This window comes from Apus apus, chromosome 3 (assembly GCF_020740795.1).
Source record: "Apus apus isolate bApuApu2 chromosome 3, bApuApu2.pri.cur, whole genome shotgun sequence".
NCBI lineage: Eukaryota > Metazoa > Chordata > Aves > Apodiformes > Apodidae > Apus > Apus apus.
In genome coordinates, this window is record NC_067284.1 from 38,609,498 (window position 1) to 38,622,879 (window position 13,382).

Consider the following 13,382-nt stretch of genomic DNA (forward strand, 5'->3'; position numbering starts at 1 on the left):
TCAAATCTGATCTGAACATTATGACAGTGTTGGGACAAGTCAGTAACAGAAGTTTCCTTCTCCTCTCTCTCTCTTTTTTTTTTTTTTTTTTTTTTTTTTTTCAAGCCATGCTTCCAGATCTCAGCAGAGATGAAGCTGCTGGGCCTGAGCTGGTGCTGGCTCCGTTGTTCTGGGTGGGGCGTTAACTCCGGTACCTTAGGCAGATGCTCACAGATGAGTAAGATGGCTCTTTGGCTGGAAGAGGATCCTGGCTGGAGTATACTAACAAAGTAATAAAAGCCTCAAAATAGGCAAGATGATGGCAAGAAAAGGCTCAAGGAAGCATGACAAGCTGTGGCTCTGAACAATAGGAAACTCGTGCTGCAGTGAGCAGAAAATAATACCATATTGGCTGCAGTGCTCTGCTGCCAGGAATGATGTTTTACAGACCACAGGAGAAATCTCTCAAATGTGCTCTTACTTCTGCACTTGTTTTCTGAGCCAAGTCACAAGTTCCTTCCCTGCCTCTTACTTATATCATGCCCTAAAGCATTGCAGAAGAGCAAAAAAAAGATGTATGCCCTCAGAAGAAGTATAGAATGATATTAAACAGGATTTCATTTTGGGGCAAGGAATCACTCTCTTCCTGCTCTGTGGAGAGTGAATGCACTTAATGGGAGAGTAGGAGAAAGCACATATTACTAGGCCCTTCCCTAAAAAGACAGGACTTATTTGTTACATACACCTGCTCCACACACCTGTCTCAGAGTCTTTTTACTCTTATGCCTTCTTTGCCTTGACAGAAACACAAAGACAACTGAAACAAGCATAGCCAGAAAGACGTCTGAAGTCTGGCTTGATTTTGGCACTAAATCTTCCCTTGATGGCTCACAGTGACACTATATTGCCAATAGATTATAGGTTTGCAGCTATTTCCCATGCAGGAGAGCACACAAAGGAGCACCCTCCAGCCCTAGCAGCACTCTCAATCAAATAAAAACCCTTTAGCTTTCTGTTGTGGAGCTCTCTCTAGGATCCATGTATATTTTATCAAAGTTACCTGCAGTTCTGATACTTGTTTCTAAAGTGCTTTATTATGAATCCCAAGATATACTGTAATGCTGCAGTGGCCCTTTCTAAAAATATCAAGGTTAGAGAAAAAATGAAATGGCTTGACTCCATAGCATGTAGTAAGAGCAAATTCTGCTCAACAGGCTTCTATTGATATAAATAAGCAGAAGAAACACAAACAAATATCTATAGGAAATCCTTTACTCCTTGTAATTGTACCCTGGGAGCTGCAGGAACAAAAAGGAGCTCCAGTTTCACCTCTCATAAATGAAGGTCCTGCAATGATCTAAAGCTATTTTTATTTTTTTTTTTCTTCCAGAAGTGCTTTTACAGGAGAGCAACAGAAGAGCTATACCTTCAGTAACCAATTACTGTGAAGATAGTTTAAACAATCTGGAAAAAGAAAAGGCTTGTATTTGCCAGTTGGGATTTTTGCTTTTTTAATTTTATGTTGCAAGCTAAGGTGCGAGGAGAAAATATTGCAATGATATTTTCAGAAGAAAGGAAAATGTATTTTTAAAGTTGCATTTCACGAGTCTTTTGTCTTTAGGGCATTTGCAAATATTAGATCAAGAAGGATGGACAGAAAGCACATTCTGGCTACAGTATAAGGCATTTAGATTGAAGTCAGCAAGAGCCAGCACAGTGGATGGGTGATTTTGATTTAAAAAAAAAAAAAAAAGAGTCCATTTTGTATGTAATAAAGCTTTAGTACTTACAGCTGTCCTCTTCTTCAGTAATACATTTCACAACATAACAGGCATAGATGAAGCCCGCCAGCTGAAACAAAATGTAATAGCATTAGATGTAAAGCAAATACAATAGAAAAATTAGAGCTGGTTTTAGAAAAAGCAACAACAGAAAGAGATATAACAACATTCACTGGACACTCTTTGATGAGGTAATGATAATTCCTCACAACAGTCTGGTAATTTTATTTGGAAATAGTAGTTCTATTTGCATCATTCTTGAAAAACAAGACTTCAATAAGACTTGCAAAAATTGATCAGAAATATTCCATTATTGAATTGGCTTCTTTTTAGTTATCAAAAACTGAAAAATCAAATGAGTGGTTGGATAGAAGGACCTTTAGCCACTGAAAATGTAAATATTTCAGTCAAAATTAGATTTTTTTATCCAACAAAACCTGACCTGCTAGCAGAACTCAGTTTTTTTAGCAGAACCTTGCCAGGAAGACTGAGGATGAATCCAGTGCACTTCTAAACTGGACTTAAAATGATATTTTATCACTTAAAATTAGGGCTGTGGATTAGTGGGATTTGTTCCTGCATCTGCAATAGCCCCCAAGCCTCAAGATACAACCAGCGCTTTGGATGGGTCTGAATGTGTTTATATGGGCACTTCATGCTGCAGCTGTCAAATTTGTATCTTGTTTTTGCTTTCTTCTCAGCGTATGCCCAGAAATGAATTGTGAACAAAAGCAACAGGATTTAAAGAAAATGAATATCTGGATTGGTTCTTCAGTACCATGGCAGATTGCATATCTTACACTATCACCTGAAAAAAAAAAAACAACGGAATACATGGGAAATATCTCACATGCCATGGGACAAGCATCACATGAGCCTTTTGCTAGTCCCTCCACCAAGTTCTGTCAAGACTGAGAAATGACACCAGAAGGAACAGAACAAATACTGGAGCAGCAGCATGTGCCATGTATTGTGTGCTTTACAAACCTTCCCTTACATGTAAGTCTGGAGACTTTACTGATTGCCATCCGACCCTTTTTCATCCTTTAGCTCATCACTGAAGTTTGCATGGCAGGAAGTCAAAAGAATTCAGGTTGTTTGATCTCTTCATAGTGAAAAATGAGCCATGCTGTCAAAAAGTGTTATTCTGTACAGGTCACCTCACAGAGATCTTTTTATGAGCTATAAACCCAACTGTAGACTTTGGGAACTAGTTCCTTATGTGGATAATGAAATTGCCTAAAGGCTCCAGCCAGAACAGAGCTGTCTGTGCATAGTGCAAAACTCTTAATCTCCAGGTGATGAGGGAGATGATGATCTTCATTTCAGACAAAGTAATCAGTGGGTCAGGTGGTTAAAAGGGGGAAATCAGAGAGAAGACCATGTAATGTTACGAATGTCTGTTAGTGCAGATAGATTTTTTTAACTAATTCAAGGCACACCTACAATCACTGCAGGGTTCTGGGTTCTTAGAGCCCTTAATATTACCTGTATCCATTAAAAACAAACAAATCCATGCTGTTTCCTACTGGCTTCGTACATGAGGCAGTGACTGTGCCTAATTTACTGCACAGATCTTCCTAGTATTTCTGTCAGTTTTCTATGCAGATAGCTCTCCATACCAACAAATGAATGGCATCTTCTAACATCTGTATGGATGAGGCATGGCTAGTGGGAAAAGGAAAAGGCCAGCCCAGAGACATTTCTGATAAGATCAAGACTTGATTTGGAGGCCATGCAGCAGCCAGCATAGATGTTGTCTGCTAACAGCTTAAGTTCCTGTTGGGAGCTCAGGAGCTGCATTACTAAATCACTGATTTTGCTGTCTACTATATATCTACCTCATAGTGGTGCTAGGAAGATTTTACACCTGGGAAAGATGAAATGTTCACTGCTGGACACAAAGAATGTCCTGTACCAAGAACAGTGGCATTCAGCTAATATCAGCATTTCATCTCTGTTTTATTGGATCACTCTTTGGTTTCTTGGCTTCAAGACAAAGGGCTAATTTGCTCCACTGACTTATGCCCTGTATAACCCCATTGACTTCAATGACATTACATGAGCTTTAATTCAGCAACAAATTAGGCCCATAAAGGTTGTTCATAAATGGTTCCATTCTTGGATATGAACCCTGACTCTAATAGTTTATCTGTTCTCTTTTTACAGACCATCAGATCCAAGATAGCTGAATAGTTGCATCTCTAGTAGGACACAGTGCTGGCAAAGTTTTTCTTGCAGTACAGTTCAATAATTTACTATCTGCGAAAACACCACCAGTTCCCATACTATTAACTAAGCTTCTCTCACAAAGCACAGCAGTTTCACAAACTATACTACAGCTGATCTTTTAATTGTATTCAGTTACATCCCTTAAATGTCTAGGGAACTTCTTTGATATAAAAGTAAATCCTGTAACATTTTATCAGATGAGCCTGCTGATTAAAAGTGTGTCTTAAAGCTGGAAGTTGTTCTGTTTTAAATACAAATGGAAGTTTGTTTCCCATGAGATTATCAGAGTTCATAAAATAAACCTTTTCTTCTCCCACATTTATCTAACCCTTTGCTTGGTACCCATAAAAATTTTGGTTTAATTTTAACATCACATGAGTTTATGAGTCTATTAGTCTTCCTCTTTTTTAACCAAGGAATTTATTAGTTCTGATCCAGTGACAGCCATTCAAGATTTATCTTTTAATTGCATCAGCCATAGGGGGCATTCGCTGAGAGCTGATATTTAGAACAGAAAGTGGTAGTTTTTGTTTTGAGGACACTAAGTGGCCTGAGCCCATGGTGACTATAGAGACCCCTGGGCTGGAGACCAGGAACATGCTTCTTCCTCGGTGGACTCATGTTTCCTGTAGGAAGGGTACAGCTCATCTATGTGTGTAGCAGAGATTTCTTGGGGATGAGTCAGCTAAAATTGTTACTGAATTTCCACATGGAAGAAGGGCTTTAAAAAAAAACCTACCACCTTTGTTATAGTGCAAGCTGCTTTTCTTTGACCTTTTTTTTCTATAAGAAAAGCACACTCCCATGTACCTACATAGAGAACAAAATAAATTCTAAACAAAGCTCTCCACTGAACACACTCCTCCCCCCTGGAGAAAATGAGAGAAAAAAATACAAACCCAAATTATAGAGGTTAGTCACATCACTTCGTATTTTTCTGGGAAGCCCTGAAACAGAGCAGTGCTGAGTGCAGTATGCAACTTAAACACACAGAGCAGAGTTCTCCTTATTCAGTATCTCAGGAAGTTTTTTGTTTTAGGAAGGGAAGGAATCCTCAGAGATAAAGAAGAGAAAGAGTTTGACTGTCTTAGAAAATTGGTTTAAAACTAGAGAAGCTATATTGAAAACCCATGTTCCTTTTCATATCCTCACCCCCTTCATACATTTTCATTAACTGAGCTTTCTTTCACAAACCATGTAGCAATAAAAAAAAAAAAAAAATTAAAAAAACCCAAAACAGGTGCAATGAAGAGAAGATGGGATCTGGATCCCACATCCATCCAGATTAGGTGTCTACATCTGTCCTATTCACATTTTAATGCTGTAGTATAGGTCTCTAGAGGAGAAGGACCAATTAACGACACTCTGGCTTATTTATACGTGTAGTGATTATTGCCTGCATGTTTTTATGAACGTCATTTTCTGAAGCTTGAAAAAATCTGCCCTTTCCAACTTTCCCTGATGTGCCTATACCAGAGTATGAATTAAAGTTGCTCTTCTAAAAGTGACACATTGCCCATTCCTGCACCACGGCCCTGGCAGTTATTTAGATGGCATCTGATGACCATTTTTATTTACAATGACTTCAAACACTTTAAATTTTTTTTTTTTCATCTAAAAACATCTTCATAAACACATTTCTTCTGCCAAGAAAAAAAATGAGGTTGAGCAAAGACCTAAAATAAACCAGCAATATAGCAGAATTACTGAAGGTTTGGCAATGAGATTACTTATGGAATTAAGTTAATGCATCTTAATGCCTTATTATAGCCCTATAAGGCAAACAAAAACATTGACAGAATATTCCCTACCCAAGTCAACAGTGTGCTGTTACACTGATAGAGACCCTTAGCAAATCCTGAGTTTTCTGTGAGTGAACTTCTAGACTTGCTCAAAATGTCAAGTGCTGTGATCAAACTTAATCAGAATTGGTATTGATCAAAATCCTGTCTTGCTACTTTTTCTCCCTTCTTTTATGGAGATGAATGTTTTCATACACTGCAAATAGCACTAGATTTGGGAAAAAAGCTGTTATATAAAAACCCATCAATCCTGGTCAAGGCCCCCACCTTTCTCTTTTAAAGCAATATCTATATAGATAATTATGAGGAGTTATCTTTATTAAGCTGGACACCTGAAACAAAAGAATGACAGCAAGGAAGAAACAAATAGTAAAAGTGGGTGAGATCTGAGTGGGTTAAGGTGATGAGAAGAAGGCTCAAGATGAAGATGAATGAGTTAAGGGTTATGGAAACAGTACATGGTCTTGGCTTCATTGAATCAGTGTGTTTTATTCTATAACTTTTTATTTTGTATGTCAGAAGAAATGGACTTTAGACTTTAAAAACACAAGCCCATTGTGTTTTTCTGTAAAAAGTTGTCCCAGTATCTTCTGAAACAGCTGAAGATTGTGTATCTACTTTTAATTTTAAAATTTTTGCAGGATTCTACAAACACTGTGGTTTCAAGACCTGAGAAAAAAATGAGCTAGTTCAAGCAATAATAATGCAGATTTACATGTAAGTTACTTTTGGCCCTGGGAAATTTTTATTGCAAAGTTGTGATGTTATATCTCTACTCATGTCCAATTTAATCATCTTTGTTAGGCTTAGTGCACAAATAAAGCCTTCAGAATGCTAATGCATTTAAGGAACAGTGTTTCTTTAAAATCCATTTTTGAAGGCTGGAGGTATATATATACACATTATGAGCAACTGAAGAACTAGAGAATTACTATCTAGAAAGCTTCCAGTGTACTGATTCTCAGAAAAATCATACTCATTATTTAGCAGAAAAGGTGAGACAGAGATGTTTCTCTCAATATCTGTAAAATTAAGTCAGTGTCATGGGGGTTCTAAAGCTGCCCTCTGCAAAAACCTTTTCAAGAATGATTTCGCTGCCTGCAGCAGTACCACATTGGTGAGTGGACATCAATGCTAGAGTTTTATATAATACTTAAGCTATGTTCCATGGAAACTACTCTGTTGAGGTACACTTTTATTTGTGCTTGCATTTAACATGATGAAAACTCTGTAATTCCTCCAAGTTTCAGTGTATTTCATCATAAAAGGAACATTGGAAAACTATTGATTTCAGGCCAGATTTCTGATGGGGAATGTAGGCAGTGTGGCCTTGAAGTCATTCTACAGAATTAACTATCTATGTGCTTTCTGGAAAGAAGAACTCATTACTGTGGCCAAGTAACTTTATTGTGAACAATCAAATAATTATTAAAGAAAGACAGTGTTAAACTTCCATGTTCATAATAATATTTAGAGGCCAGTCGTGAAATTTAAAATCAAAACATAGTTTCTTAGCCTATGTGATTGTCAAATTCTTTTTCTTTCTTAAGCTGAAAGCTGCCTCAGAAGTTTTTGATTTTTCCTTTCACCAGGCACAGTAAAAACATGAATTATAAACACAGATAAATCTAGACACATTGGAAAATAGAAATGTGATAAAAATTGCATTTATTTCAATGAGAACATCATAATCTTTTTTAATATCAGCTGCCTAGAAGGTGCTTAGCATAAAGTCAGTCTTTATTTCTCAGTGGACTATTACATTTTCTGGAGATTTACTTTTGAATAAGCATTTGAAGCTGATGGTGAAGGCCAGCTAGAATGCTTCGTTTGAAATGCTGCTGGGTACTTGAGAGTGGTTCTGCCTTCTTCAGGGCATCTGCTCTCTCAGCGTTTTCCCCGGCAAGCTTTTTCACCTGGTGAATTGAAGAGACCACAAGGGCACTGAAAATCACAGCACTGTGGTTTGTTAGATAAGAGCTGGGCAAAACTTTAACACCAGTAGCAAGCAAGAGATACTTACCTGTTTTGAAGCTGTATTACAGACACTCAGTTTGACCCAAATTTCCTGAAAGTCTTGCTAGACTTTTCTGCAGATCTGAATTAAAACTTTCTACAAATCTTCCCTCTTCCTATGTATTTCAGTGTGACCACGTGAGATTTGCTGCTTTCTCATGATTTCATCTCGCATCTAATGTGTAGGATAATCTTTTTCCTGCTTCAGACATCAAATACAACCCAAAATACAGGGGCTACCGGGTTGTGCAAGATGGAACTAGAGATTTCTTGTTGCCGACCACTGTGTTAACCAAACTGCAGAGCATTGTGTAGATCCAGGCTCAGAGCTGAACTTTACGTTCCTGCTCCCACAGGCTAAATGCATCAGCTGGGACTCTGCTGGATACCCTCAGGAGACTGAAACAGGTATGTCTCAAGGGGCAGAGAGGAGGTCACAGCAGGCTGATCTGTGTTGGTCCCCAGATCACAGCTTAGAGCAATTATAGGATTGGGAAGCCAGGGAGGGAAATTCTCCACCAGGTGCATTCAGCAGGTACTGGCTGCAGCTCAAGTGCAGACTGAAGGCATTGGTGCTGCAAAAAAGCTCTGAGAACTTTTAATTTTCAATTTTCTGCTTTTGTAGAATTGTCTCCTCTTTACATATTCTCACTTGATGTGGGTTAAAGGGTATATTTGTTTACATATTTTTGTTAGTTCCATCCAAACTGAGGCTATGGGAAGTCCTGAAAATGGAAAAGTATATTTCTCTGTTTCCTCTCATGGCATAGCTCTGAAACCCAACTTGTCACTGTTAGAGTTCTGATTGTACAGGGGTCAACAGTGTGCAGTGACTGCTATTCACATCAAAGGGATTTAGCCATTAGAGCTGTGCAGATTGGGAAAAATCATCCCATTTATTTTTAAAACAAGGACAGCTGCCACTATTCAGTCACCAACAGCAAAACAACAAAACAAAGAATGAATTTGAAACAAAAAAAATAGATAAGGCTATAAAATATGTAACATACTGGTCATTCTGTTAATAATAGGAATGGATTATTAAAGCACAAATGTATATGTGTCAGGATGTGGGCATTGGTCTGAAAGTTTTACAGCAAGAAAACTTACGTGAAAAAAACTGTGGAGCTTTTCCCCTTTCTTTTCTTCTGGGAATGCTTTGGAATGGTTTAATTGTCTGGCTTTGGTATCTGACTGCCTTTGGCAGCAGTAGCTTTTCTTATCATTGTGTCTGTGTGTCACCTTTTGTAGACAGCCATAGGATTAGGATAAGAAAAATTGGTTCTTTATGCTGCAAATCTAACAAAGCCACAGACTGCTCACAGCTCACCAAATGAATGCCTAGCATTTTAAATTGAACTGCATTAGATGAAACAGCTGATTAAGAATGCTACTCACTCTTCCGAGGGGCAGTAGGGAAAAAAAATGCATGTTTGAAGTTTGTGCAGATTGTATAGGGGAAAATATTTTGATGGTACAAGAGAACTCTGAATTCCTGGTAAACAAACACATATGAGTGCTTCTGTTCAGTGAAAACCCATCCTTCCATGTTGAGGCACCCATATGGCAAGTGAACCTCAATGATGTGAGTGTGAACACCAGGCCCTCAGATGGGGGAAACAGAAGCACTCAGAGGATAGTGAGTAGAGGATGAGAAAGGGAGTGATATGTTGTTGCGTCTGCCAGCTTCTCAGTATTGTGGTCAACCATGAAAATTCTGTAAAGTTCACAAGGGAAGCACAGGTAATTTGCTCTTCTCCATCATTACATATTAGATTAAGTTAGAGCAATGCTGTCACATAAATGGCAAGAGCCAGAACATTTCATCAGAGGTGAGAGAGACTTTCCAGCAACAACTGACTCTTTCCCTGTGATGCTATTTATTTTCCCTTTGATGAATTACTGTTTATTCGAAGGCTTTGATGGCAGTCACAGGGTCAGAAAGCTTCATGGTACATGACAGCTTTGGCACTACTCTGGCTTCATGGCAGCAGTCATGGTGTAACAGCCTAATAATGCTCTGATCAAAGTGCTCTCACGACGGCTGGCGACAGCAGTGTTGACAAGGCAGATGGATGTATGGAATGCAAAGTGCACAGCTCAGCTGAAGCAGCACTTCAGCAACCACAACAGTCAAGTTCTTTACTTTAACTTAAAAAAGAAAACCAAATAAGGTATTCATAGGAAAAGCTCTAGAGGATGTGATCTAGGTGAATAGGACCTGAAGAGATAGAACACTGATTGATTATTAAAATATGGCAATAGTCATGCACAAGCCCAGTGGAAATTGTGTACTAACAGCAGAGCAACAAACAGAGCTCTTTGACAGAGCTGCCAGGAAGGTTGGGAGGAATATTTGCCTGTGCTCTATGGCTGTCTGTGCCTGTGCACAAGATGGGAAGGTGGGATATCTGACAGGACAGCATCTCTCTCTGGCAGTGCATGTAAGGAAGATGAGAAAGAATGAAGGTATCTTAAGCAAATAGCTCCCTCAAGCCTCATGCTCTGGAGGAAGGAAAGAGAAGTATCTCAGTAATAGCACAAAGCAGTCTGCATGGGGTGCTCCACATCATTACATCTCCCTAGGATCCATACATCTAGCAAATGCATTGCTTAGCACAAACATTTTGCTCTGGATGCACTGTGTAACAGCATCAGGTGTCAGGGGGGTTTCAAGGTCAATAAAACCTCTTCCTGTGGCATCTAATGTTTAAAGTAACTGAACTCAGCTCATATTTCAATGCTATTTTTCCTCTCTGCATTAGCCTACTGCAGGCTTTTTCCACCATTGTAAACTATAATAAAAGATGTGTTTCAGTGCCTCCTTTTTCATTCAGCAAAATCAGCTAAGCAGTCTTCAAAAAGCAAATGCCAAAGTGCTCTGTGAAACCTTTCCTGCAAAAGGAGAACCACTGGAGAGTTTAAAGGAATATCACACCATGCAGCCTAGGCTGGTACAAAGAGAGATTACCTTCTAGAGCCTCCAAGAAAGACAGTTTGAATTCCAAGGCCAAAGGCACCTTTCTCTTTACAGTCCTTTTGCTGAAGGGCAGGGGTCACTTCCTTGTTTATTCAGCACAAAAAATAGGGATCTCCTTGGCCCAAATGGGAACAGCTTGAAGGCAAAGGTCTCAGACACTGTCTGGGGTGGCAGAAGATGCATTAATAAATTCTGCACTATGTGTGACCAAAAAAACTTAAGCTGTTGCTTCCAGTAACATCACATCTCATGAGGCATTTGGGGGGAATGACGAATTATAAAGACAGAACATTCTCGGAAAGGCCGTGTCCTCAGAGCCTGTGCCTCATTGCAGAGAGTTAAGTGGATGAGTTATATCTGACAGTTTATGAACCTTGTTAATATAATGCACTACCTGGGAGTGTGCCAGCCACAGCGATCAAGGAAGTCTAAATTAGACCTCTGCCATCCACAGACATCAGATGCCCATTTGAAACTAAATATCTCATCTGAAACAGGCATGTCTCTCATTATCTTCTAAAGCAGAGATCATCAGCTTGAAGCTCTGTGTGGCTCTCAGCAGCCAGCACACACCTCTTCCCTAGATCTCAGTAACTGGCTATTTAACATGCTGATTTAGAAGCTGTTCTGGTAGGAATAGCACAAGTGACAGCAATACTTTGACATGTTAGTCTTCCTGAAAAATGTGAAGCTGTGGGTTTTTTAAGCCACGTGTGGTGAAGGCTGTAGCTCTGTCATCTGTTCCAGGCACAGGTCGCTCAGGGCAACCCATCCAGTGGCAGACTGGGACACCTTGGCCACTGCAGGAGAGGTGAGGGGAAGCTTCTGAACCAGCAGGGAAGCACAATCTCCATCCAGCCTCCACATGGGCAATGGACTGCATGACATAAGAGAAAAGGCCACTGCCAGTTTCCTTCTTCTTTGGCAGCAGCACACACAGTAGCCACCATGCTGGTATTGAAGCTGTTTTCCTTCTTCATCCCTGAAAATGCTCTGCTTTTCTTCTTGGCCCCAGAAGCAGCCACTTTGCTGATGCAGAGCCACAGTGCTCCCTAACACAAGCTTCAATACAGTGCAATCAAATTTGGTTTTTTTCTTTCTTTTTTTCTTTTTCCTTACAAAATCTGCACAATGGAGATAAGAGTCCCTGTTTCACTGGGGCACTGTAAGATTCTAGTCATCATTATGACTTTGGTTTAAGATTTTGGATGGCAAGCATGAAAAGTGCTACAGCGATGTATTCTATCCTGTTATTATTTTATTATATTAGAGTACACTGCAAAGAATAACAGCAATAACAGCAATGCATTAATGTTTTAAATTGTGTTTATATTTAATTTCTGTATTCAAACAGTTTGTAATGTCTTTTATTTATTTATTTTTTAATTCTTGGTCTCAGCTCTGACAGAGAATCTTTGGTAGATAGAGATTTGGTGTTATTGACTTGAACAGATGCACAAAGTCTTTGAACAAAGGAGAACAACGTAATATCCTACTGAGGGTCAGAGAAGAAATGATTCTTAGATGTTTGGTTCTCCTACATCACCAGTTCAGTGCCAAAAATGAGAAGCATGACCTTGTTTCATCTGGTTCTATTGCCTTGGCAGGAGAAAGGAAAGGGAGGATAATTTAATTGGCCAGACATGAGAGGATGTAATACGATACTGTGCAATGAGGTCCAAATTGCACAGCCATCTTTGAAGACAGCTGAGCTGTGCAGCTGCATAACAACACTAAACATTATGTAAAGCCAAAACATGTCATATTTAAAGATATTTTTTTATTCCCTGGTTTCTTATCTGTTCATTTTAAGTAGGCAAAATTCTACTGATATATTTAAAAATTAATGAAAGAGGTAAGAGTTTTAGGGAACACATGCATAGTGATTTATTTAGACCTCTCAGAAGAAGGAAGAAAAGATCTCTTATTGTGGGTCAGTTCTAATCATGTTTTGAATTCAAGAGCCTTTGCCTAGAATGTTGTCTATGATTTAGCCAGCAAACAAAGTTGTACCTACTAGCAAGCTTCAGGAGAATGTTCCAAAAGCAGATGAAAACCAGTAATTGCAGTATAATGCACTGGAGAACTGCTTGGAGGAAAATTAAACACACAAAGTGTGTTATCAGAAGGGAAGGAAGAGCTTCCAGCACAGATGGAAAAAGAAACCAGGTGCTCAGGTGCACACAGGCATGCTGACCTGCCCTTCATTTTTCACGGGTGTCCTAATGGTGAAGTATATAATCTAACATGCATAAGAGCATACTAGGAATTAGGAGATATGCCCATACTGTCTAACAACTGTCTGTTACATCTACTTTAATCACGGGCACCTTAAATCATCTACTGACACACAAGAGACACTAAAGTTTGGCCCTATCTTTATGTAGGTAATTTGGCAGAGTGTGAAGACACTGTGCTTCATCAAAACTCATGGGTTAGGAGGTGAAGTTAATTATTTGGGGTAACTATCAGGTCAACAGCTAGGGAATTACAACATTATCGAACTAAGATATTTATTTCTGAAACCATCCTGCTTTGCAGAAGAGACAAAATTAGGTGCCTTCACCAAATGGTTACTCTCTCCTTCCTCAT

The 13,382-nt window shown here is 39.1% G+C and overlaps 1 protein-coding gene across 1 annotated transcript in view; it reads right to left on the reverse strand.

Moving 5' to 3' along the window:
* The window catches only part of NKAIN2 (sodium/potassium transporting ATPase interacting 2), a 540,340-nt gene that overhangs the window by 23,405 nt on the left and 503,553 nt on the right, over positions 1-13,382 (reverse strand). Inside the window, exon 5 of the mRNA XM_051615572.1 lies at positions 1,770-1,830. Within this exon, the coding sequence (XP_051471532.1) occupies positions 1,770-1,830 (61 nt within the window). The remainder of the gene's footprint in view (positions 1-1,769; positions 1,831-13,382) is intronic.